The 27,912-nt window shown below is 43.6% G+C and overlaps 1 protein-coding gene across 5 annotated transcripts in view; it reads right to left on the bottom strand.

Annotated features, from left to right (window-relative positions):
- Positions 1 to 5,165: 5,165 nt before the first annotated feature.
- The window catches only part of USP46 (ubiquitin specific peptidase 46), a 60,579-nt gene continuing 37,832 nt past the window's right edge, over positions 5,166 to 27,912 (bottom strand). The window contains exons 5-9 of one of the 5 annotated variants that reach the window (XM_074348044.1): positions 23,902 to 23,978; positions 16,542 to 16,625; positions 14,971 to 15,168; positions 11,689 to 11,767; positions 5,166 to 10,811 (exon numbers count right to left, since the gene is read on the bottom strand). In XM_074348044.1, coding sequence (XP_074204145.1) covers positions 10,710 to 10,811; positions 11,689 to 11,767; positions 14,971 to 15,168; positions 16,542 to 16,625; positions 23,902 to 23,978 — 540 coding nt within the window. In that variant the 3' untranslated portion in view covers positions 5,166 to 10,709. Of the gene's footprint in view, positions 13,270 to 14,970; positions 15,169 to 16,541; positions 16,626 to 23,901; positions 23,979 to 27,912 lie in introns of all 5 variants that reach the window. The other 4 variants (XM_074348041.1, XM_074348061.1, XM_074348053.1 and 1 more) reach the window with 4 other exon arrangements.

The following is a 27,912-nucleotide window of genomic DNA, read 5'->3' as shown; positions in this document are numbered from 1 at the left end:
AAAATTTCATGTTCTTCAAGGAGCCTCTTTGATCTTATTAACTTCATAAAATTAACGTTGAAAAGAAATGTACACTAATAAAATACCATACAAAATAATACATACATACATAGTTTAGGTTCTGTATAATATTTTATTTTCCAAAAAAGATTGTGGTACCGAATGAAAAGCTTGAAAACCTCAGCCCTTGATCATTTGGACAATGGACAAGGGAGAGTGACTCTCTGGTTCCCACCCCCTCTCCCGGCTGCTAAGACCACCTCTTTCTTTCCTGCCCAGACCCCTGCAGCTCTGCAGGTGCAGGAAGAGAGGGGGATTCAGAGAGCTGAAATGGAGCCGGAATCTCTCCTCTGCCGCACGGGTCCACCACACACAGTAGTGACCCTGCTTCAATGCCGGGCGACTTCCCCCAGCCCCTCCTTCCTTATTCTAGGTAATACTGACTTAGGAAACAATGCAAGAAGTCTTGCTGAGATCTCAGGACTATGGATAGTTTGCACTGTTATCCAGGAACCGCCTTCCCTCTCTGGCATTCTTCCATTTAGTCCACTGATCAGTGAAAGCAGCTAATGACAGGCCATGAGGAAAAATACCAACAGGAGAAGGTAGAGACAAACAGGAATATTGAGTCTGGTCCCATCTCTTTGGGAAATTCCAGAAGGAAGGAGTAGATGGAAAGGTGAAAACCTAGAAGAGCAAGCATCTGAGGACTGTGAGCTGTTTTCACTTTTGCATAAAGATACCTAAGACCATCTTCTATATTCTACAATGGTTATAAAGTGCCATTCTTTTTGCTTTAATTTTCTACATCAACATGGTCACCCTCAAACTGCAGTGTCACTTCCACTATACAAAGTAAGCCAATTTCAACCAGAAAATCTCTGTATTGAAAAAAAAATCTTCCTGCATTTATGTGAAAACATTTCAAGTTAGAGGAATGACACATTATTTCAAGTTAGAGAAATGACAAAATAAGTGTATAATCCCTAAGAGACGGTTGCTAATCTGAATTGTACTAACTTCACATAGGTGTCCTTTCAGAGGACAACTAGTTGATTTATAACATTAATCTTGTTCAGAGATCCTGGAGAGTGGAAGGCTTGTTAGTTTGGTAACTTTCCAGCCCTATTGGAGAATTCCACCAGTCTGAAACAGGAATGGCTACAGTTAACTGGTAAAGCCGAGTCGTAGGTTCACGGAGATTCAGAAATCTATTTTATTCTTTATCTTACTTTTGTGCATGTTTAAAATCTCTCCTAATAGTTTTTAAAAATAAAATGTATCTGCCTACCTTGAGATCTATTTTAAAGTAGATTCCATCAGCCAACTTCATCTAACTTTTCACGTGACAGAAGTCACACACTAACCAGCCTCGCCTACGAAGACTAGCACGTTCTTTCTCCCTGTTCCTTTTGGATCCAATTTTTGCAATTTTTTCCTTATTGAATGTTCTTCTCACATTTCCATCATCCACTGATTCACACTCCTGTTCCCAGATGTCACTACAGACTTTCCGTCTCATTTCCCCATATATCCAAGCGGAGAAGAGAGAAACACTGAGCCTGATAAAATGAAAGTTCCATTAGATGTTCTAAGTCTGGGTCAGCAGATAGAATTACAAATAAAAGTCTCTATAAAAATGATGTAAGGCTACACCAAAATGCAAAACAATTTTCTAGAAATTCCAAAACCATTGAGTCCATTTTTAGGGAAGTCTCGGTCTTTATCACAAATATCAGTAGCTTGTAGAGGATTTTAGCCAAAATGTGAATAGCAAAATAAAATGGTGTATTCACTGTTGGTCAGACGGTGAGGAATAAAATTATGCCTCATCACCTGGCTTGCTGTGGGGAGCTCTCCTGACACTTCCCAAAATAAGACAGTAGCTCTTAGATCTTTAACTTAAATGCTTACATCAATTTCTCAAAGATGCTGTTTCTTTCTTTCCTTATTCTTTCTTCCCTTCCTGCTTTGTAAAATTAACAAGCTACATAGGACCAAGAATCAGTTATCCTCTACTCTCCTGTCCTGGTTCCTCCACTCCAGCCCTGCCTGGTAACATGCACGTGTTTTCACTCAATGACCTTCTCCAGCCAGGAAGCTTCAGAGGTGACCTCTCTGTCTTCAAGGAGGTCACTTTCTCCCTCTTTGACCCTGGGATCCTGTGTTCCATGGTCCCTTCTTGCTGAAAGATGGTGGCCTTTGTAACTTAAGTCTTGGTTTGGAGTCAAGATAACTGTTGTCAGGTTTGGAGTTTGTTTCTAACAGAAATCCATGGACAAACAATGTATACAAAATGAAAGCAAGACGTGTCCTGCCGTTCTTTTGAGAAAAATCAGGGAGCATTTTAGGCCTTCCCACTAGAGGGCACTAGACCCTGCACATGTTCTCAGTCACCTCTTCTGCCACCTGCCTTCACCCCTCTCGGCCCTGACCCCACCCCAACCCTCCGATTCTAAAAAGCTCTTCCGCGTGCACCACAAGATCTGGATGGAACTACGACCTTGTCTGCTGTGGAAAATTGGGATTCCTGAAATAGATTTTATACCATTCCTACAGATGGAGCTCAGGCCCTATCTTATTTGTTCCAGACTCTGCCTCAGAGAGGAGTTCTGGCACTGCAGTAGACTCAAAGGCTCTGGAGGCCAACACAGCTGCACCTGAGGGATTCTAAAGGTATGTGTGGAGGTGCCAGGAATCCATAAACAACGAACAAAGCTAGTCAGTCTTACCGTATCCTGCCCATAATCACATTATCTACCTCTCATGCTTTCCAGGAGTTTCTACACATCACAACCCTGCTCTCTCTAACTTTATTTTACAGGTCAGGAAAAACTGAGGTCCAGATTTATCCAAAGTTACTTGTAAGAAGCCTCTTTGGCACCCAGCCCACCACCTCCACCATCCCCTCTGGGCAGGAGTCACTGCAGATCCATTAGGCATCAGAACCCCAATGACGACCTGGAATGTGTGCGGCTGCCTCTCCTTCCAGCCATGAGACCCGCAGACCCAGGAAGCTGCCTTCTCTCTCAGTCTAGCACAGTCCTCTACCCATGCTCTCCAGACAGACCTCCAGAAGCACAACTGCAGGTAACAAAATCGTGTGTAATCTCAGAGCAGCAAGAGACCACACACCGTGGGGAAGAATGGAGCATCTTAGTAAGAGGGTGTTAGAAAGAACTTACAGGATTGGGCTTTGGTTTAGTGATTTGGGGGAGAGTTCAAGAAACTCTGGGTGCTGTCAGGAAGTGGGGCTAATCCTTTGATCACATATCTTAATAAATCTCATCTAGGACAGATGGGAGCAGTGCTAACACCAATATTGGTAAAGCAGCAGCAGTAACTTGGATCTGGCAGGAGAGGATGTTTGGTATTTTGTGATTTGCAGTGACCTTGTTTTTTGTCCATGCTTCGATGAAATTATGCAGTGGTCATGTTTATCGTCTCACTTCATTGTGGTCACAACATGACCCTGTCTGAGGTTGGTGTTCTGAGCGACTGTTTATGTCCTACCAGAAAACACGATGGCCCAGCTGGAGTCATCCTGGACAACATCCTAAGCGTAGCTGTTGTTGGCTATTTTCTGGCTGTCGGAAGCTGCTTCCCGCCCACGCCCCTCAACCTGTCTTTAGGCTTATCTTTTATGCCTAGAAGATGTCATGGGGATTAGATTAAATGAAACAGAATAGCACAGTACCCCACAACTTCCTAATTATTTGAGTAACTAGCTGTCATATGCTGTCCATGGTTTTGGCAATTGCATCTCTGCCTCCCCTGAAGGCCTGCAGAGAAGGGTCCTCCTTTGCCAAATACCACTGTTTAGCATCCTAACCCCAAGGTCATGTCCAACATCTGACTTAGGGGACAAACCTCTAATATCATCCAACCAGGAAGCCGGAGTCAGGACTTGAATTCAGATCTTCTGCTTCCTGATCCTTTGCTGCCCCACGTGCTATGATGACAGGACCAGCTGGGGACAGCCCACCTGGAACCTGGACTTGCCGTTCCAAGTCCAGTAGGGCTTTCTCACACTGCTATCGAGCCTGCAGTTCTCCTGTGAGAGATCAAGGTCCAGGCAACAACAGAAAGGGTGCTGAGTCTGTGAGCTGCCTATCAGTTAAGGGCACTGGCGGGGCACCCTGGGATCCCATGTAACCCTGCAGGGCGAAGGCACAGATGCTGCAGTGAGACCTGAGGCTAGCGGTGATCCAGTAATGTTAGAAGGGTCTTTGCCTTATTCCCTCCTCCTACCCTGCCCCCCACCTCCTTATTCTTCTATATTCTGTACAAATTCCCATCTGAGGACAGATTCTGAGTGAGTTTGTTCTTTGTAACTGTCCCAGACTTGTCCAGTGACCTGGGTTGAGGGTCAGGTCAATCAATGAACATCCAGGAGGAGGTTTCCTCTCTCCCACAGCCTTCACCCCTACCTCCGCTGAAGCCTCAGAAGTCCAAGTTGGAACAGACAATAGACCTACGCTAAGTTATACACATTTTTTTTTTTTTTTACTTAGGGCTTTGGGGTAACAGAGATGGAAAAATCTGCAGAAACAACTTCTTTTCAAAGAGTTCTCAAACAATTTATTCCACAGGACTTAGGGGTCGTGGGGAGGGCAATAGAATGAATCTCTCCTTCACATGTTTCATAACCCATTGAAAAATATTTTTCCACCCCTCAGCACAGGCAACAGGCACTTCTCAACCTGAGACAGGTGCTATAGTGAAGGGACAGCTTCACTGCTGCTGAAGACAGGAAGGCTTGCTCTCAAATTTTTCTTCGGTTTATTTTCTGTTACCTCAGCACAGAATGTTCTCGCAGGCAAGGTCAATTAAGAGACATCCTGCAATACAAATACAGCTGAGCTGGATGATAAGAGGAGGATTTGGTTAAATATATAGAAATGGTGGTTTCAACTGTTAAATTATTTCGCTTCCTGCCAAGTCAAATCTACGTCTCAGTTTTCTTCTCCAACCTCCCAAACTACCATGAGGAAGTAAGAACAAACCAGGATTTCCACCCACAACACAAATGCCCAACGTTTCTAGGCAGAGTTTCTGTGGAATTCCACACCGCCTTGCTACAGCATGCACGCTCCCTTGGGGCAAAGAAAAAAGTGAAAGACACACACCCGTGTAACTTACAACATGAATACGATACCCTCCAGGTCGTTAATAAATACTTTATTATGAAGAAATCATCACGGGAGAAATGAGCACAAAATTAGGAATCCTTTTTACAAAAATCTAACGCCACTTCTAACTCTGGTGTCTCAGAACCAAAATGAAGCTGGTTTTCATCTGTTCGTAAGCTTCTAATTAAACTATTAAAACATAAGGGAGCCCAAAAAGAGAACATAGGTGGATAAGCCAATAAAATCATGAGTCACACAGCTTAAAAACTCATACTCTCATTGATGCTGGTAAGTTCTGGACAGGCTCTAATTATTTGGTAATAATGGAAAGAGATTGTTTAGATAATTTATGCATAAAATTCACTGTTAAAACCTTCAATATTCTGGCTCTTTGAACATGAAAATGAAGAGGCAAAATGCTCAGGTCCATTGCTGTAACATAATGGATTTACACATTGTTTTTAAAGTTATGTCGTCCCTATTAGGAGCTAAATAAGAGGCAGAACAGGCAAGAAAGTGGGACTCCAAGGGGATCCAAGGGAAGAAGAGACCGGCCTGCTTTATCCAACAGCACCAGCTGAAGCACCCGTCTGCTCAGGGGAGACTCGGGCCGAATACCCAAGTTTGGTAGGTTGTGATGAATTCCGTCCCCCATGTGTCATCTCCACACTGTAAATGTCTTTTCCACACACCTTTTTTCATAGGCAAGAGACTGAAGGCGATCCTATCTGTTCCACCTTTTTAATCCCCCAACTCCTATCATGATGCCTAGCACATAACAGGTGCTAAATAATAAAATCTCTCCATTGTAAATCGACTACACTTCAATGAAGAATTAAAAAAAAAAAAAAAAAACTCTCCTCCTGGGACATCTCTAGGACAAGTCTAAGAAGTTTGTCTCAAGTACTATCCCCAAGATCGAAATCTTCCCTCGGGGGGAAAAGGACTTAGCAGGCATTTTTATCTTCATGTAAATATAAAGCATGGATATAGAAGGCTTCATTCTCTGTTCAAGGTGTCAATGAACAGAGGGATGGAAATTTGGAGAAATGGGCAACTCTTCTCATTCGCCAGAAAGTGTCATGCTGCTGGGGACAAGCCTATCCTATAAACCCCATTTGACAGATGGACAAAAGGAGGCCGGAAAGAGGAACACACTTTCCTGAGGTCTTCCATCCCCACAGCCTTCAAGGTTGGTGCAGGTGGTCCCCCACCGAGCCCCTGTTCTGTTCAGTCAGGTCCCCCTGAACTGCCCCAAGAGAAGATGGATGAACTGGGAGACCTAAAGGCACATCGCTCTGCTCGTGGTCTGTGGGGTTTTATTCCCATTACTGGGCCCAGGCAAGTGTATTCAGATGACAGTCTGCCCACACACAGACCCCTGAAGTCACTGTTTGGGGGTGGGGGGAGGGGAAGCCTTAAGCATTTTAACAGCAAGCTTGAGTCTCGGCCCTGGTGGGCGGGAGGGGGCACACTCTGAGACCACAGGACACGGGCATGCACCTGGCTGCAGTCTCCACAGCTCAGGCACTGCCCGGAAGCCTGGGGCTGGCTGTTGTAACCGCGGCCAGGACCACACTCCTACTCTTTCCTAGAGACCAGATGCCGATGGGATCAAAGAGCTGGAAGCCACTTCCTTATTTGGGGTATGGATCTTTTATTTCATAACTGGCAAAGGGCATTTTCTATGCAAAATCTCAGCTAAGCAATTCGCCAGATGCCTAACATACCTGCCCCTAATTCTTTTTCTCACTGATAGCAAATTGAGACTATTCCCCAGACATAGGTTTCTGGATTCATTCTGTTGATCTTTCTCACTCAAAAAAAGTGGTGAGTTACCTTCAGAAAACTAACTTTACAAACCTGGACAGCAGCAGGAACTTTACCTGTTACAATGACCAGAGTATTCTTTTCAATGCTTCAAAATTAACTTTGGAATGATTACCTGAGACTTGCCAATAACTCACATTTTATAAAAAAGGGTTTAAAGTCCATGTGTGTAACACTACCCAGATATAATTCTCTAGGAAGAGAATTCCTATTTTATTTATTTATTTTTTGCAAACAATTTTAGAGGCAGGGTGTTAAACTGATTGAAGTTTCACAAGATTGACATTATTGCTTAAAGTGCTTGAATTGGTTACATAAAAAAAAATAAGGTACAGATTATTTTAAATAAAAACTAAAAAAAATTTTTTTTTAGCAACAAAGTCAAATAAATGAATGCCACACAAATACAGTAACTATTTTGGTTATACAGAAATGGAAGCCAAAAATAAATTAATGTAATACTGGAAAACAGAAACTTAATTAGGCAGAAACATAGGAAATCGTTTTCCCTGACCCATGCCATTTACATGAGTTAATCACACTAGTGCTGATAAATGCCTTGACCATATAATAGCAAACGAGGGCAAAACATTTAGTACACAATATTTTAATACACATGAATATACAAAGTTGATCAAAATGCAGTGTTTAAAGATAAAATCCATCTGTAATAAAGCTACACTCCAATATCTAAAATAAGCCCTAAGCTCTAGTTAGAACCTAGTTCATTATTAGGCATGCCCATGAAAATTCAGGGTATCCATGAAAATAAACGCATAGGGACCATTTCTGTCATCTTTTTCCCCATTTCATCTGAAATCCAAAATATATCAGGCTATAAAACCAACAAGACTAGTTTCCTCGTCAAACCTACCACCCTCTTGTGTGGTTCCTTGGCTCCCTTCAAACCAGCCCACTTCACGTGGCCTAGGAATGGAAAATGCATCGGAATAACAAGACAAAAAATAGCCTTCTACCAACGTGGGCTGTTAAACAAACGACGTTTTAGCACACTGTACCATAGTCTAGACGTTAAACAAGGAAGTAACCAATAAAGCAAACAGTCCTTCTCTTTTTTAAGTGTCAAACACTGTAACTTATTTTAAAACACCCAGTAGTTAAAAGAAATACAGCAGGCTTCACTCCTGCCAGAAAGTGACACAAAAAGCTGGCCACTGTGGGAATACCGCTGAGCCTTTGTGCTGTCTGACCTCAGGATGGTCTCTCGTATCCCACTCCACTCTCTGCTTCACGCAGCGAATGAGGGATGGAAAAGAAAGAAGTGTTTATGTGCTATCGTCTTCACATAAAGTGAAATGACTGGGGGTGGGGGTGCAGAACGTAGCTGCCTTGTGTTTCTGTCATTTATTAAAGAGGAAGAGGGAAGAAATTCCTGGATAGCTCTAAAGTTTAAAAAACTGATGGAGTGTTGGCGGGTAAGTGTGTTTTGGTCTTTTTTCAGTCTTCTTTTCCTTCATCACATGACCATTTTAATGTCTTTGTATTATCTTCGATATGTATTTTTTAATTCCAAAAATTTATCCATGAATACTGAATTTTAATTGACTTTTTTTTCCTGATCCTTTCTTAATATTGAAATGAATTACTTCAGTTAAGTCACTGGGAAAAACCTTTTACACATTGCAGAAAAAAAAAATCACTGAAACTATGACTTAGCATTTAAATATGACTTCTGTAGGCTTCCAACTGAAATTTTCTTTTTCTAATAAATTAACTTCAAGAATCATTTCAAAGATAATTTTAATAGTTCTTCTTATGTATCAGTTTCAAATATATTAGAGACCAATAATCATTTTCTTAAAGTTTCAACCTGCAGTCAGACATAGGGATTATGTGTAGTACAAATAGCTCCCTGTATCATTCACCTTCAGTTGGAAAGTGTCTCTCCTTAAAAACAGAATAAAAACTCACCTTCCAGGTAAGTGAGTACTGCATGTTTCATGGAGGAAAAAAAAAGACAAAATGTTTATAAATATGAATTCGCCTCTAAACAAGGCAAGGTATATTTTCATCACTTGTAGAAAACAATAATGTGAAGATCACCCTGTTTTTGTCTTCTCCAGTGAAAAGTAAAAGATGTTCACTTCAAGCATGATCAGATGAAGTGTTGGCATGCTTATCAAAGTTCTGAGTGATAAACAGTTCAAGATATTTCCAAGATAAGAAATCCAGTTTTCATACAGATAAAGTGCTATGCTCTTACTTGTTGCAAAATGGCCAGTAATATTTTCAATTGCAATTTTAGTTCACATTATGCCAAAAGTTTGCATGTTCGTTCGCTGATTTATTAGGTAACAAAGTAACAGGTTCACAGTATATTATAGTGTATGGAAGCCAATGGACTTCCCAAAGGAAGCCAAGATCTGCAACTCATAATATTTGTAAGAAACCAAAAACCAGCTCAACAGCAAAACACCATATCGACCCTTTTTAATAAAAGGTACCAATATGCAAATGATCTAATAAATACACATATAACAAAAGTGAAAAAGGTAAAAGTAACTATGGTGAGATGAGGTTCTTCCAAAATGCTCCGTCGTGTCGAGCCTTCTAGGAGTCTGAGCCAAAGACACGCCACCACTTTGTCCATCCCTCCACTCGCCTACTGACACTTCCTTTTCCCCACCTTCAAACCCAGCTAACTCCAGTGTCTCCTGGAGAGAAGTTTCCACATTAGCCCTGGGGCTCGCCAGCGCCTCAGTAAACAGACTGAAATGTTCAAATGTCAACAGCTGTCCAACGCGGCTGATGGTGGGCAAGGTGAGTAATTTGGTTCTTCTCAGTAAAGGATGGTGTCGGTGCTGACTGGCCAAGGAGAGCTGCACCTGAGGCAGTCACCGTGGTCTCAGCCCTGCCACTACTGGCCGCGAAACACCAGCGGGATCAGAAAGATACCTTGGAAAACTTAGCAGTGCTGGATAAAAGATAGATACAACTCACGGGACAGAAGAAAAGTGTCACTAAAAACAAAGAGCAGAGTTATTTTCCTGAAACTCGATTTTGGTAGAAAGATAAGAAAAGGAAGTCTCCACTGTGCACCAAAGCTCCCTCGTCTTGGCTTCGCCTGCCCTGAGCTCCGCACCTCCCGGGCCCGGGAATCGTGCTGGCGAGGTGAGCACAGCCCGGGCAGACGCGAGCCACCGGCACGGCTTCTCTTCGCCCTGCTCCACCTGGGGGGCGGTCTCACTTTTGAGGTTACTCACTTTTAAACATCTTCACTTGCACAAACTTAAAGCTATAGTTCCAGCTCTAAGAGGTGAATGTCTACCCAATTCTTCTGTCCTTCTGTCAGAAAAGAGGCAGAGAAGCTAAAGATGGGTAGCAGTGTTTCCAGGGACAAGTTAAAGGAATGCATTGAAGGAGACCCCGGAAGCCATTTAGGAAGTTTAGCTAAGACCCCAATAGACTCGACGTTCGTAGGAACTGTCATTCTAATTCAGCCAGACACATAGCAGGTGACACAGCATGTACCCAACCCTAAAATTAACAAAAGTTATTCCCCTAACCCTTACTACAGTCTGATTGTAGTTAACTCCACCTCAGACTAAAACAAAACCACGAGTAGTGCTGCATGTAGAAAAACGAGGGAGAGAGAGTGTAACACGGCCAGACCACCGAGACTCGGGGTAACACCTGGTGGCCGCTGAGGAAGAGGAACGTCTGGGAAACCAGGTGAGAGTGCTTTGAACATTTCCCCCACTTGAATCAGTCCCACAGCTCTGTGAGTTATTCTCTTGACTGATAGAATAAAATATATCCAGATTCGGAATTTTTTGATATATCTGATGTCAGGCCATAGAATTCTTCAATAGCTTGGGCATCTATTTTCTGCAAGAAAGAGAGAAATAAAACAATACAATGGTTTAACATGATTTCTGGGAGAAGGAAAGAAAAACTAATGGAATGCACGAGAAAATGTAAGAAACTCTGTCATAAATTCACAGTTGGGGACTTTCAATAGCAAACAGAATTCCACAGACTTGACAGGGAGACATGATTACATGCATCGTGAACTGTGAGGGAAGAAAGTCACCCTTCAATCTGTCAACCATAGGGGGGCACTCTTTGAAGAAGCCAGGACTTCTGCTATCAAATGATAAACTGGGGGAGCTCTTGGGAATAACGTTATTTCTTCCAGGTCAGCAGAGTTTACTTCCTTTAGTGCTACCCTAAGTGGGCTAAAATAGACCATGTCTTTGAGTGTGGAATTCTCTCCAGCTGATACTCCTTTACAACAAAATCAAAATACAAAAAAATAAAAATCAATATACAGAACACTTAAGTGTAATATAAAGATTTCCAGGTTTAACAGACTGAAAGAATTTTTAAAAAATAATCAATATAAGAAAAATTTGGTGTAACAAAGTAATTTTAATAGAACTTCAAAGTTTATTTGGTCCGTACCAGACAGGGCTTTAGTCACAGTAGTAAACAGGATTTACATGTAAATATGACAGCAAAGAGGTCCCATGTCTATGGCTGATCAGTTAACTGAACAAGAACACAGTACTCACAAGCCCATGGTCACACCCCTTCGCCCCTTCCAGAGAGGATGGGGAGCAGCAGAATTGAGCTTGGAGAGAAATGAAGGTTGTTTTCAACTCAGATTATGGGAAAACAGACCTACTTTAGAAAAACCTACTTTACATACACATCCCAAAATGTCTACGCCCCACCCCAATGATATAATAATCTGCATACCAACCTCTACAATGTCATCATCAAACAAAAGCCAGAAACCATGACTTTTCACAATAGTAATATAATGCCCACGATTAGGACCACTGGAAAAGAACAAACCAAAGCAAGTTACCAGGTTAACATTTACTGCTTTATAAAATGCTATGTAGCTCTTTAGATACAGTGATTCACTAGAAAAAAAAACAAAACTCTATCACCAGGACAGAGAACTCAGTATAGGTCGTGTCTACGTCCACATTCGTTTGGCCACAACTCATGGAGTAACATCCAGATGCCGATGCTGTGCTGGGCACAAGGGAAAGGTGAGTAAAACGTTTGTCTCTTAAGCACTCACAACCCACGGGGGAAAACAGACATTCAAATGCAACAAATACAAACTTACAGTTACTGTACACCTATGATGTGCCAGACTCATTCTGGCTGTGAGGCCAAAAAAAGCAGTGAACAAGACAAAGCCCCCACTCTCTTGAGGTCAGGGTTGGAGAGGTAATAAGCAGGCTATAATATCAATAGATTTCAGGTGGTGCTAAGTGCCGGGAGGAATAAAGCAGAGTCACGGGGTGGTGAGTGACAGAGAGAAGCACTACTCGATACAAAGTGATGACAGAAAGCCTCTCCGATAACATGAAATTTTAGCAGAAGAAAATTTCCCTGAAGGAAAGAGGTGAGAGTATGTGTGTGTGAAACAAGTCATGTGACCATATGAGAAGTTTCAGGAAGGGGTAAGAGCAAGTGTGAGGGGTGAGAAGGGGCGGGAAGAGCTCTCGGCGTGTTCACCAAACATCAGGAAGCCAGAGCCCAGCGGGCCCGGGGCGTGGAGGAGGGGAGGCGAAGGGGGTACCGTGGTTAAGATTCCGGACTTCTCTGAGAGTGAGCCAGGAAGACGCTTGGGAATTTTGAGGAGCGACATAATGTGTCTGAAGTTTTAGAGGATGTTAAACCATAATAATAACAAATAGGAAAACAGAGAGTTACATTATTACACGCTATTAAAAAAAAGCAGGAGGAACAACTACACAGCAGTTACTGTCATCAGATTTGCACAACTGAGAGGAATTTAACTGTAAATCTAGAGTTTTGGGTTGTTTTTTCCAATGCACCATCAAAGTGAAGCTGTATTTGCCTTTCTTTAAATACAAGATGACCCACAGGCTCTGTTCCTGCCTTTCTCCAACCTCACCCGGCCACCCCTCCCCTCCAGCCCACTTGGCCTCGTCTGTTCACACACATCACCCGCTCCTGCCTTGGGCTTTGCATTTGCCGGAAATGCCTGAAATGGTCCCCCCGCCCCCGCCCCACGTTTGTACTCTTGGCCCTTTTTATCCCTTAGGCCTCCGCTCAAATGTCACCTAGGTAGAGAAATCTCTGCCGACCACCTTCCCTGGAGAGGTGCCTCCCGCTGCTCTCTGTCATCGCCCTGTTCCTTCCTCAGAGCGCTAATCAAGATAATCAGTTACTTGGCAGTGGTTTTCGGTGGTGGCAGGCTGGTGCGTTTACTTGTTAATTATCTGTCTTTCCTGCTAGATCCTCAGCTTCATGAGGGCAGGGCCCCTGTGAGTCTTGCTCACTGCAGTACCTTCAGATCCTGCCACAGAACCCAGGAAATACGGGTTGAAAAATATTTGCAGGAGAGATCAATGAATGAGGCTGTGCACCCAAGGCAACAGTGGGCCAGGAGGTCCCGGCATGAGAAGGGAGCGCTCAGTTCCCCAAACTTGGAGCTTCCCAGTGCCCACGGCCAGAAGCCACCTGATCCCTGTGCATGGGCAGCCCCGCTCTGTGTATGAGAACAGCCCCACCTCTAGCGGGGTGGAATTTAGTATATGTGCTGCCAAAGCGAGCACTCTAGCGGGGAGGAATTTAAAGCATCCTCGTGAGTAGCATGCATGACTCGGCACCAGCTCTCCCTTGCTCCCAGGGCTGCTCTGACCTTGGGCGCCCATTAAAGAAGCTGACCATTCTTGAACCCCACCTCCCACTCGTCCCCCAGTTCTCATAAGTGGATCTCTGCCTCGTCCTCACCAGTGCCCCCAGGGATTAGAGTTGGCACCAGAGAGATCCATTCTGAAACCCCCTGTGGTCCCCACATCCCAGGGTGCTCTGCTTCCTGTCACCCGTCCACCCCGCCCACCTTGGCCACCAGGGACCCTCCAGGTACCAGGCTCTGCCTGCCCCAAGACCTCCTCCCAGCCCAGTGTTCACGGCTAGTTTCCAGATCACTGGACCCCATATTCTTTAAAAGACTAACTGTTGGGGGAGGGTGTAGCCCAGTGGTAGAGTGCCTGCTTAGCGTGCATGAGGTCCTGGCTTCAATCACCAGTACCTCCATAAAAACAAACAAACAAACACACCTGACTAATAATAAATAAATAAATAAACCTAATCACCCCCCCAAAAAAAGACTGTTAGACACATTCTTCAGGGGAAATACAAAGGTAGCTTAAAACTGACCAATAAATACAGCTCTCTGAGAATGTAAGAAAACAACCTGTGACTTAAAGCTACTCTGCACAGAACAAAAATGAGGTGTTTCAGATGTGAAGTTACAGATTCTGATACCACCCACCCAGTATGGCAAAAAAATCAATCCATCCATTCTTCCACATGGAACCACATATCCTCTTGGTAATGGTCTGTTCACCAAGATGGGATCCAGGTGGATGGAGAGGAGAGGACGCCTGCTTGGTGACAGGCCCCAATCTAAAGCCTACAAGCCGGAGAGAGCCTGCTGATCCCAGGGAGGGGACACAAACGCCTCTCAGCCAAGCGAAGGATAGTGAACAGGTGAATTTTCAACAGACTTTTGCATGCTTACACCAAATTATGAAATAAAAAATATTTCTTCAGAGACTTTCAGCAAAATATTTTGTTTCTCCAAATTTAAGAGAAGCTTCCAGTCTTTATTCATACATCTTAAAATACTTTTGAGATCCTACTATATACGTAACCTGGTTTTTAACAAATTAAAATCATAGCATAAACATTTATTTCTCCATGTTATTTCAAACTCCTCCTAAGTATCATTTGTATCCAATGGAGATTAAATTATTTCCCTTGTGATAGAACATTATGATGATGATGCATTTATTTTTTATTTTTACTTTATTATTTTATTTTATGATGTATGTTTAGATTTGTTTAGAGTTGATAAACAGACTGGAGCTTGGAGGCGATCCCCCTAAAGCACCGTTACCACTGAGCCTCACCCCCCAGGAAGGGCGTGGCGGGGTCTGCTCTGGCCTGGGGACGGCACTTCCCTCGCGCACCCCGCTCCCGCCGCGCTCACCTGCCACAGTGAACCACCACCGCGACCAGGTCGTACATGCGGTCCAGGTTCACCGCGTCACTGGAGGTGTTGAAGAGCCGGAGCTCCAGCGGGAAGACCACGCGGTAAGACAGCTTCGTGTACCTGTGCAGCTGCTCCATGTACTTGAATCGCTTGAGGTGCAGGGCCAAGATCATGGGCAGCTTTTTTACTCTCATCCTAAGAAACCATGAAGTAGAGAATCAGTGGTACCTAACCCTGTGAGGGGAACAGGATACACCGCTGCCTGCACAAATGGAGAGCAGGAGAGGGTCCAGCAAATTTCAAACCAGCAAACAGCCAAACTGCTCACAGGAACAGAAGTACGTTCGCTTATGCAGAGCTGACTTCTCCTGCAGACTTAGCTAACCGGAGCCCAGCCAGCAGAGAAAAGGGCAACAGGGGAAACTCTGCTCAAAGAGACATCGCAGAACTTTTGTACCAATAAAACTATGCTGTGCAACTCCACATCACTGCCCTCTGCCTCCCAGGGAGGAACAGGATTTGGTGGATCCCCCCAAAGAAAAAGGAGGTTGAGGACAAGCAGAAGGGTGCGGTCTGGCTGCACAGGTTCTGAGGACGGACCGGCAGGGAAACCTGAGACACAGCCCACTGCAGGCCAGCAGATAAGACAGCATGCTGGGCCCACACTCCCTCCCCTCCTGTGCCCCTGGGCAAGTTCTTTCCCTTCTCTGGCTCTCGGTTTCCTCACCTGTAAACACAGGGGTTGGCTTAGGGCTATATTCCCCAAAATGGGTTCATGAGAGCACTGGAGATGTTAACGGATGTGAGGTTTCTGGGGCCAAGTCTGGACAATGCTCACCCCTGAAGGCTTCAGACGGCAGGAATGAGCCTCTGTGAGTTACCTTGAATGTGCCACAGCCACGGGCAGGGTAAATTTAACTCACAATAGGGCTTCCCAGGATAATTAAAATGTCAAGTTTTTTTTGGCTTCTGGGGGCAGGACACAGGCAATGGCTGGTTATCTCAGATTGTCTAAGAGCTGTGACTGGCTAGTGCTGGTGAACATGGGCAACCTCAGGTTCTGCAGCAACTTGGAATGGGGCAACTTTCTTATCACCTACCCAGAGAACTGATGTTACTGATTTCTTCGTGATTCCTTATTAAACATTTGATTTTTTTTTTAACCTCTTACGTCTTTTAAATAAGAAGTTCCAATGTTGAGGCAATACTAACAACACTATCAGGTGGTCACTATGTGTTATGCATTATGCTAAGTCCTTTTTGTAATTCCCCTTTAATTTTAAGAGGAGAGTGATCATACCTGCTCACCATTTGTTCACTCAGCAGGAGTACCTGGCACACTGAACAAACAAATGAACAGAATGATGGACGAACAATCGGACGAATGGGTGCACTCCCCCAGGTTGGCATTCTTACCCTAATTTTCCAGTGAGGAGGGTAACTGACTTCTCCAAAGCTACTTGGCAACAAGCCCGTGGGACTGGGACTCACAACCAGATCTGTGCAGCCCCAGTCTGGTTCCTTCTGACTACACAAAGCCACCCTCCGAGGCTAAACCCTTCACTCACCTTTTCTGGGCCTCCTGTTTGCTGCAGCATGTTTCACAATAATATTTCTGTTCACTGCACAGTGTTTCTGTGTTGCTGAAGTCTCTGCAAAGAAAAATATTTTCAACTTAAAAGAGGTCCAATGTGTACTCGGTTTACCATGTTTGAAACTCTCTATTACCTGCAGGGTAATGTTTAAGGGAATGTGGGGAAAGAGGTGAGAAGAAAAGAACCTTTTTGGGAGCAGGTGCTGCGATGCCAGCAGAGCACGTGCACCGGGCTGGGCTGACTCCACCACGAGAGATTTTCAAGGACAGCTTTATTTAATGGAACAGAGAGATCTAAATTAGGGTTTCCAACTGATTCAGAGAAAACCTCAGGGTTTAACAGAGAATACCTGCAAACGGAGATAAAATTACAACAGAAAAATACTAACTACAGTAAAAAGCCCACCATTAGAGTGAGAGTCGAGTCCAAAAACGTCAATCACACAAAATGCAAGGTGACATTATTATGCAGTTAATGACAAACAGTATGTCTCAGGTGGTCTCTATTTTCCAAAGAGCACAAAAGATGATAAAATTTAAGCCATATTCAATGGCCTTCACTTTGAACTAAGAAAGTCCCAAATTCCCAGATGGCTGCTTCCTGCCACTGCCTGCCCCCACCTCCCCACATGCCGGGAGGTAAGAGCTCAGCCTGCCTCCTTCTGAGAACAAAGGCCATTGTGAGGTGACATCCATGTCAGGCGGTTTTACTGGACTACTTGTAGTTTTCATTTTTAAAATGTCATAGCTTCTCATTCTTCTCTGGTCATCGAGTCTACTTAACATTCCTGTGGTACTGCTTCAAAGGCTGAAAAAACAGCCAGAATACAGTAATACCCTCGAGTCCTGAAAAAGTCTTTCCTTACTCACAGGGAGTGTCCTAGCACCAGAATGATCAGACTTTATTAAACAGCAAATGCTATTTACATGGTGTTAATGACTCAGCCATTGAAACAGGGCTTAGCAAAAGAAAACATAGATCGTTCGTTCATCACATGCCTCAATGTGGACTGGGAGTGCCCTGTGCTAGGTCTTCAGAGAACGCCTGCCCTCACACAGCTCACAGTCTACTGGAGACACAGGCAGTGAGCCATTTACACCATTTAGTGTGCACCGCAGGTCAAACAAGCCATTTCACACAACTGATTCCCCCATCTAAACCCCTTCAGTGGTTTCTCAGTGCACGGAGGAATAAAATCCCAATTTCCTGCCGTAGCCAACCGGCTGTGTGTCCTCAGACCCTGACTGCTCTTCCGACTCACCCCCTACCCAGCCCCACCTCCACTCTGCTCCAGCCCCACTGGCTGTGCCATGCCCTCCTGCCTCAGGGCATTTGCAGGGCATCTGCATCGGTAGCTCCTTTCCAGATGCTTCCATGGCTGGCCCAGAGCTCAGCCTAAATGTCACCTCTTTGGGGAAGACTTCCCCAGCCACTCTCTCCAAACCCATCCAGCCCCTGTCCTATTGCTGTCTTGCTTTCTTCTGAGCATTTACCACTATCTGAAACCATCCTCCTAGTCATTGGATTACCAAGAGTCAGAGAAACTTAAGAGATAAGCATTTGACATGGATTTGTGATGGGGCTATATATAAACCTAGCACACAGAAGAAGTTTCTCAAAATGAACAGAAAAGACATTTAAAAAAAAGAAGAAAAGTAGTTTTAAAAAGAGAGCTTGTGGAGAATTAAAAGGCTACTTTCTCCTAATACCTAGCTGCCCTCCCCGACACTGGGAGAATGGGAATTTTTAGTAAGAGGAGGACAGAGGAAGAGGAAAGTGGTTTCAGAACACATAGCACTTGGAGGAGAAAGGTAAGTTTCTGTGCAGGAGCCACAGGGAGGGACTAAGGCACTGAAGTGGAAAGCAAAAAATACCAAAAGGGCCATGGAAGGATTATTAAGATAAACTTCACGTATTTTAAGTTTTGCCTGAGGCCATCCCTGAACTTTTCAAAAGAAAAAAATTTTCTCAGTCTCCTATGATAGAGGGCTCATGCTGCCTAAAACATAGTGCTGAGATTTGAAATGTCAGAATTACAGCTCAGCTACAATACGGATTTCATGGCTTCTCTAGACCTGTATCCTAAATTAACCACTATTTATTTCATCATTTCTCTGGGACTGAAGTGCATTGAAAATGTACTGTAATTGATTACCAAAATCCCTTCTGGAAGGAGGCGCCAGAGATCTTACATTTAAATCCTACAATTTTAGCTTGATTTTTTAACTCTTTTCAAAATCAAAATAAATGATAGATTAAAACATCACATCAGAAGCAACAGGCAGGCATGATGTTAAAGAAGAAAATTCATCATTCTAATTTGAGAAGCAAACCCTCAAGAATGCAAACCAGGGGAAGTGCCAGGACGGCAGAGTGGAGACTCACAGCTCACCCTCTCCCACTAATACACCGAGAATTGCATCTACAAACCCAATGAACTGCACAGAACACCTACTGAACTCTGACAGAGTGTCTCTCGCTTTGAAATACAGGATTCTCACAAAATCTGGTAAGAGAAAAAGAGAAAGAAAAAAGAAAAAAATCAGTGTGGGACCAGTCCTGCAGGGAAGCAAAGGAAGAAAGGCACCCTCATGCTGGGATACCCCTCTCCCGCCAGGAGGTCAGCGCGGACAGAAGTGGAGCTTCCGAGGCTCCAAGGAGAAAGTGGCAGCCGCTTGGCAGACAGAACTAGGAGACACTGGCACTGAGGGCCCCTGCAATGCCCAGCCCTAGACACAAGCCAGCAGGGACGAGCGGACACTGCCTGCTGGAGATCGGTGACGAGCCCAGGGAGAGGGCTGGGGCCCACTATACCAAGGCAGCCACAGGGGACTGGAGGGCGGTGTGAACTCTGGCTGGGGGTGTATGTGAAACAGAACAGCCTGCGACCCCCATAAAAAAGCACCATTGCTGTTGTGCATGGGGGGCGGGGGGCCCAACACAGCCACACCAGAGCCCCCGTTTTGTCTCCGCTTGGCTCCATTGTTGAGGAGAGGTGTGTGAAGGCGGGACTGAAAGCTGAATCCATACCCTGTGGCCTTGCAACTTCACAAGTGGGACTGAGATTTGTTTACAGCCCCAGGCAGAGAGGGTGGATTTCCTCTCTCTGGACCCTCTGGGACAGACAGGCAGTGAGTGCAGTTCTGGCACACAGCAGGGGCGAATACGGGTATTTACAGCAGGCTGGCCTGGTGGCTGGGCTGGGGTCTGCACTGACCCTGTGGCACTCCATGGGTTCAGGTGTGTGACCGCACGCTCGCTAGGCGGGCCCTAGTGCCTGACATTGGCAGATCTGCGCTGGTGGTTCTTGGGGCCCAGAACTTGGGGGACACCAGAGTGGGTGGCCGACATTCCCGCAGCTTAGGCGGGGCACAAAGGCAACATGAACAAAGAGTCCTTTCTAAGCCTTATAACAAGTGACAGTCAGCACCACAAAGGGCACTTCCCAGTGGACATCTCAGCTTATTCTTCCCAACTGGAGAGCTCCAACCCTGCCTACTACACACCACAGCTCAGAAATGGGTCTAGAAGGCCACACAGCCAGAGAAATGTAAGTAAAGTGAATCAGCAGAGGAACCACTCCCAACTAAAAGAACAAGAGAATTCCCTGAAAGAACAATCAATGAAATAGACCTTGATAGTCTATTAGATCATGACTTCAAAAAGGGGATGATCGATGCAATGAAGGAGCTAAAAGAGACCATCAATAGAGACAGAATACTTTAAAAAGGAAGTTGAAACTATACAGAAGAGCCAATTAAAAAGAGAAAATTCAATTGCTGAGGTAAGAGCTGAGCTACAGGCAGTAAAAAGCAGACTAGATAATGCAGAGGAACGAATAAGTGACTTAGAAGACAGGATAACAGAAATCACCCAGTCAGAACAGCAGACAGAAAAGCAAGTAAAAACCAATGAAAGCAATATAAGGGACCTATGGGATAATATAAAGCGTGCCAACCTACACATAATAGGGGTCCCAGAAGGGGAAGAAAGAGAAAAGGGGATTGAAAAGGTGTATGAAGAAATCATGATTGAAAACTTTCCAAACCTAAAGAAGGAAACAAATACCCAAGTACAGGAAGCACAGAGGGTCCCAAACAAGAACCCAAACAGACCCACACCAAGATATATTATAATTGAGATAGCCAAAGTTAAAGATAAAGAAACGATTCTAAAGGCAGCAGGAGAAAAAGAGTTAGTTACAAGGGAACCCCATAAGGCTTTCAGCTCATTTCTCTACACAAACACTGCAGGCCAGAAGGAAATGGCAAGGTACATTCAAAGTTCTGAATGAGAAAAAGCTGGAACCTAGGATACTCTATCTGGCAAGACTACCCTTTAGAGTAAAAGGAGAGACAAAGAATTTCACAGACAAGCAAAAACTAAAAGAATTCAGCAATACTAAACCTATGCTAAACAAGATATTGAGAGATCTACTCTAAATAGAAAAGAAGCAAGAAGCTATAGAAACGAGAAAACCATAATTGGAAATGCGGTAACTACAATGAGTTGCAAGAGAATAAACATGAAGATGCTAAAAAAAAAAAAAAAAAGGACATCAATATCATAAAAGGTGGGAGTGGGGAGAAAGAAAACATAGATTTTCTCTCTTTTTTTCCTTCATTCTTTTTAGGATGAGTTTGAGCCTACATGACTACCAGTCTAAAGCAAACAGATATACTAAGGGGTTAACATACTTGAAAAATAGGGTAACCACAAATTAGAAATATACAATAGAGTCACAAAAACCAAAAAGAAACCAAGCTAATACAAAAGAAGATTATCAAGTCAGAAAAATACCACATGATATCACTTATATGTGGAATCTAAAAATAAAATAAAATAAAATAAAATAAAGACAAATGAACTTATGTACAAAACAGACTCTGACATAGAAAACAAACATGATTATTAGGGACGGGGAAGGGGATTGGAAGGGATAAATTGGGAGTTTGAGATTTGCAGATGCTAATATATGTAAAATAAACAACAAGTTCATACTGGACAGCACAGGGAACTATATTCAATATCTTGTAGTAACTTACGGTGAAAAAGAATATGAAAATGAATATATGTATGTTCATGTATGACTGAAGCATTGTGCTATACACCAGAAATCGACACAACACTGTAAACTGACTATACTTCAATAAAAATATATATAAAGTTAAAAAAAAAAGAGGAATGCAAACCAAATTAAAGCATTAAAACGGGCCAGAAAAGATTAGAATCATTTCCTCTTTTGTCTCAAACAGAAAAAGCTCAGGATCAGCCGGCATCATCTATTCCTTGGGCTTTTCTCCTGCACTTGGTTCTTTTGGGGGAGGCTGGAAAGCTTCCACCCCCACCACGGAACTCTCAACAGTGAGCAGCAGCAGGCAACGCCCAGCAGACCTCTCTGCATTTCTGTTGGGCAGGTGAGCTCTAAGGCATATATGAGGGCAGGTCTAGGTGAGTCAGACAAGGTCTAGTATAAGGATGATGTAAAATGGGTTGGGGTGGGGCCTTCAGGAATATCAGTCCAATCAGAGGAGAATCTGATGTTGCGGAAAAGGCACTCTGAGGCTATTCTGTATCCACCCTTCCCAGCTTTAACATCTCGAAGTACCTCCAGCCTCCTTCATCAGGTATGTATCACCAATATAGACATTTCTCCAGGAAAAAAAAAAAAAAGAAAAAAAAAAAGGAAACATAATTCTGGGCCACATTTGTTTATAACAAGGTTCCCCAAAGGTTGAAATTATAACTAAAATTAGCCCTTTACCTGGTTGGTCTCAAAGCTACAGCAACTGCCATCTGCCCTTTTGAACAGCTCAGGGATTTCTCAGATGGGAGGAGAAGCAGTCAGCCTCCTAACTCCAAATTCTCCTTAACTCCCCTTCTCAAAGAAGGAGAATGGGGAAGGAATACCTTTCCTCCCATTCCTGCACCTACGACCAGCGTTGGCACAACCTTAACTTTTTCTACTCCCTGTGACCACAAAACATCGGGGAAATTGAAAATGGCTTCTTTTTCACAGGAATATCAGGAGCCCACGCCATAAAGAGAACCACTCAGGAGAAAAAGGGCCATCCTGACCTACAGCACACTTTGCAAACAAAGAGATAACAAATGTGTCCTACACACCTGGACCCAAGGAATTTGAGACAAGGACTGAAATGCCAAACCAACAGGAGGCACTAAGGTAACTATGGGGTGTGGGGGCTGGCTCAGACTCCTGGGGATCGGAGAGCAGTCAGCCCCCAGCTTGCACAATACATGACACCCGATGAACCAAGAAGCTCTTCCAGGTTTAAGTCGGTGCCTTTGCCCTGAAAGATGACTTTCTGACGGTCAACGGCCACAGCAAGTCCCTGTAGTCCGTGCTAAAGAGTTCTAAGTGAACCGAACTCCTGCTAGAACAACTCTGTCACCCAGTTCCCACTGATAAAAACAACACTGCCTTGTTTTGACACGATAAAACGTCTCTGAGCTGGGGTATCCTGAGCAGTGGGGAGGCCGGCCCTGACCACTCAGTCCACACCGGCGCCCCCACTACCAGGCACTCTCCTTCAAAGCGTGGGTCCCCGTCCGAGGAGTCCCACTGGAATGTAAGTGCTTGTGAGATGTGTCTCCAACCCTCCCTCCTCTACTTCCAGCGTCCAGAACAAGGCCAGGCTAATTTTAAGTGCTCACAATGCCCTGTTGAAAGGAGGAGAAGGCAGTAAGGACAGGACAAGGGAATCGTGTCTTTATATTAACTCTGGGCACGTTTTCAGCACACAAGGCAACATGCAGTACCTGCAGTGATCCCGGCTGTGTGTCATGCTTACCCTCCTGGCTGCTTATCTCCCCTCACCTCTCATGGGGACGAAGTTTTGTCCATGAATGATCTCCACACAATGCTAAAGGACGGAGGGGAAGGCAATGCCCTCATCGGTTCTCAGCTCAAAAGGGCATAATTTTTGAAATAACACATTAGCTTAGGAAAAGAAAGTTAATGGTGGGCATCTGTAGCACTTTTCAACTTCATTGTGTGACTCTGTGACTGTGTCTGTGTGTGAGAGACTGATGGAGGCCAAAGTATACATCTGTATTAAAGATTAAAAACTTATTTTAAACATAATGACTAATGACTTCCACTTGATCCTCTCTCTTCTCAGCAGGACTCTTCTCCAGACCACATATACTTATTTTTAATCTCTCTTGGGAAAGAAGAAATAGAAAATAATAGGATTATATTGGTTTAACAAAAAGGAAGATTATCTCCTGAAGAAATACAGGATTTTTTTTCTCCTACTTACTTACTAGCCTGATCAAAAGCTCAGACCACAGTCAGAATTCATGAGGTTACCTTAGACAATGGGTAATAGATGTATTCTGCTCCACATCGACAGAAAGGTCAAGAAAATCTTCATCTTTGCTACTAACCTGAAGCAAAAAAAAAAAAAAAAAAAAAGAAAGAAAGAAAGAAAGAAGGTATTAGAAACATAATACGTAATACTCAAGTAGCTAAAACTCTGAACACTTACAGTAACCAAAAACCACAAAGGCAGTCAAAGTCATATGTGGCTTTATACATGTATACTTACTGGCAACCAGTTACCTTGAAAACAATCCAGAACAAGAGAAAACCCTAAATTCTCAATTTAACCTTATCTGCATCTCAGCTTTGATTCAGACTTTTCATAACTAAAATTCAACCCAATTTCTCTTCCTGTCCATTCATTTCCCCCGCTATTTCAAAGTAGGAAGGATCGCACAGGTACCCATAGGGCTCAGACTGGCAGAATGGTAACAATGGAAATGCAAGAAGGCCCACAGCCTTAAAAAGCCTCCTGCTCAGATGATCACCCTGAGTTAAGTTGTCTGTACTTCCTGCCAGTCCCTTAAAATCAGTCCCTTCCTCTTGTGCCATCACTCAAACTGCGAGTGTGGCCAGGGAGCCTAGTGTGCTATGGGCTGGAAGGTCACGCTCACTACACATACAGTTGTCCTCTGGCCCAGGAAGTGTCATCATCTGCAGACCACCCCCCATGCTGTCCGTGAGAACAAGCAGACCTGGAGCTGGCTGGGAGCCTTGGCTTACACGGGCCCATCAGACTGTGGACAACTCTCAGCCAAGCTGGTCACCAGCTTTCTGATGCTTTTCTGCCCCCACAGCTCACACCACCCCAATTCGGGGTCTGTGCTCATGGAAGCTCACCAACTGAGGCTTGCCTCCCAGCAGCCCACCAGCAAGCCTGGTGTTCTTCTGTCTTGGAGTGGGAGGGACAAACTAGCTCAGCAGCAACTTTGAGCTGCCCAGGCAACAGGCAGCAAAACGAAAATAATATTCCTGTAAATGTGACAACTATCCTGTGACTCAATACTTCACTGCTGGGAAATTATCTAAAGAAACATTCAGGGATGCGGACACAATCCCTTATACTTTTCCAAGTACACACAAGAATGGGTACAGGCAGGCTGCCCAGCTCCACATCCTCTCTCTGTCACTTAGAAAGTAGATGACTTTAGGCCAGGTACTTAGCCTCTCTGCACCTCAGTTTTCTCACCTGCAAAGTGGGGGCAGCAAGAGTATCTATTTCATACATGTAAAGTGCTTAAAGAAGTAAGCACTCAACAAATCAGGGAGGGGCAAAACATCGTAATGGCCTAAAATGGTCCAAAAGTTGGGAATGGGCTACTGCACTGTGGGTATCACATGAGATTGCTCTCCTGCACTCTGCCATCACCATGAGAAGGGTAACCCAGGCTACCCACTGTTCCCCAGAAGATGAGCGACCCCCGGAGGAGAGCCGTTCTCCCTGAGGTGCCCCAGCCATGCCTGGTCCAGAGCGCAGCCCCTGCCGGCCTGCAGACACATGCGTATGACAGCTGAAGTACAAATGCATGGGTTTGGCCAGGTCCAGGTGGCTCAGGCGACCCCCAGCCAACTCATGGTGGCATGAATTTTAATAAAAATTCAGAGTCAATTTAAGCTCAGAGTTCTGGGGTAGCTTAGAACAGAGCAACAAATAACCAACACATGACAGGCGTTCCTCCTTTTACTGCATTTAGCAGATATTGCATTTTTTACAAATTAAAGATTTGTGGCAACCCTGTGTCAAGCAAGTCTATCTGCAACAGCATTGCTCACTTCATGTCTCTGTGTCACATTCTGGTAATGTGCACGATATTTAAAACTTTCTCATTATTATTATAGGTCTTACAGTGATCTGTAATCAGTGATCTATGTCTATGACTCACTGAAGGTTTGAATAATGGTTACCATTTTTCAGCCATAAAGTATTTAATTATGGTATGAACTTTTTAAAAGACATAATGCTATTGCACACTTAACAGACTACAAAAAGTGTAAAAATAACTTATACGCACTAGGAAACCAAAAAATTTGTCTGACTCGCTTCACTGTGATATTCATTTTATTGCAGAGGTCTAGAACCAAACCCACAATATCTCCAAGGTGTGTCTGTATATTTTATTTTTACTTGTTTATTGTCTCTTTCCCCCTTATTAAAATGAAGTTCAAAAGACTGGCTTCGGTAATGACTAAGATCCTGCCCTTCCAACACTCCTCCAGAAAACTAGAAACTCAGATAACTACAAACAGCAGCTACCTGAAGGCATGGAGGACAAAGACCAACAGGCAGATGAGAAGTCTACACTTGGAGGAAGAGAGTTGCAAAGAATCAGTTCATGGTTTCACAGCCTTTACCTGGGGATCCGTGAGGGGGAAATGCAGTCTTTCTAGACTAGAAGCCAGAAAAACGAATCGGGAAACCATTGCCACTGGGAAGAAGGGAAACAATCTGAGAAGGTATCCCCAACTCTGTCTGCCCACATCTCTGGCTGACCCCTGGGCCACACACATGCACAGGGTACACTCACTGCAACTCAGCTAGAGACAGAAGGGCCGCCCTAAGAGTCAAACTGCTGCCTGAAAAACAGAGTTTGTAAGTTTGAGTCCAACCAAAATAACTACCTGCTAAAACTAAAGAAACTCAAAACTCACTGAAGAAAAACAACAGAACCCAGAGTCTCTCAAATTTAACTTTCTCGATGTCCTAGATAAGATCCAAACTTACCATATGTGAAGAACCAGGAAAATGGAAGACATTCTTAAAATGAAACAACTGAGACCAACCCTGGGATGCCCCAGGTGCTGGAAGTAACAAATCACAATGTTAAAAAAGCGATTATACATTCTTTGGTAAAGTGAAATATATACTCATAATGAATAAAAAAATAAGAAATTTCAGCAGAGAAAAATAAGTCAAAAAAAAAAAAAAAAGAATCAAATGGAAATTCCAGAACTAAAAAATTAATATACTGGATGGACTGAACAGAGAACTGGAGATGACAGAGGGAAGATCTTGAAGACAGAGCGAGGGAAATTATCCAATAAGAACAAAGAAAAAAAAAAGGAAATAAAAATGAACAGATGTTCAAGAGATCTGTTCAATAATATTAGACATGTAATTAGAGTCCCAGAAGGGGAAGAGTGAGAATAGGGCAGAAAAACTATTTGAAAAATAATTGCTGAATATTTCTAAAATTTGGTAAAAGATATATATTTATAGATTCAAGATACTCAGCAAATACCAAGCAGGATTAAATATAAAGAAGGCCAGCCAATGTCAAACTACTGGAGCCAAAGGTAAAAAAAAGCAAAGTTTAAAAACATCTAGAGAAAAATGACACATTACAAGAGAATGATTCAGTTGGAAGTTGGTCTCTCATCAGAAATTACAGAGGCCAGAAGACAGTGGAACATCTTTAATGTGCTAAAAGAACTATTGAAGAATTCCCATATCCTGTAGGTAAATCCTTCAAGAGTGAAAACAAAATGAAGAGAATTCATTATTAACATACCTGCACCACATGAAAGGTTAAAGGAAGTTCTTCAAACCAAAGGGACATGCTACCAGATGGAAATCCAGGTCCTCAAGAAAGAATGAAGAGCATCAAAAATAGGAGTCATGACATTGTCCTGTGGGGGTTATATTATACGCACATGTAATACATATAACAACTATAGCATAAGGACAAGGTAGGTCAGGGGTGGAAGAAAATGTGCAACCACACAGTGGTAAGTTATCTATCTTTTATGTGAAATAGTAACATTATAAACTGTAAGAGGACTGTGATAAGTGAAGAATATAAATTGTAATCTCTAGAGCAACTGCTAGAAAACAACATACAAAGATATACTAAGAGGAAAATTAAAATGGAACTGTTAAATACACACATACACAGATAATCCAAAAAGAAAAGGAAAAAAGCAGAGGAAGAGGAATAGAGAAACAAAAAGCTGAGGGGGAATAAATTGCAAACAAATAAGAAAATGGAAGCCTGAAGCCCA

The sequence above is a fragment of the Camelus bactrianus genome, chromosome 2 (genome assembly GCF_048773025.1).
Source record: "Camelus bactrianus isolate YW-2024 breed Bactrian camel chromosome 2, ASM4877302v1, whole genome shotgun sequence".
Lineage (NCBI taxonomy): Eukaryota > Metazoa > Chordata > Mammalia > Artiodactyla > Camelidae > Camelus > Camelus bactrianus.
Note: the sequence above shows the minus strand (reverse complement) of the source record. Positions and strands in the feature narration are given on the sequence as shown.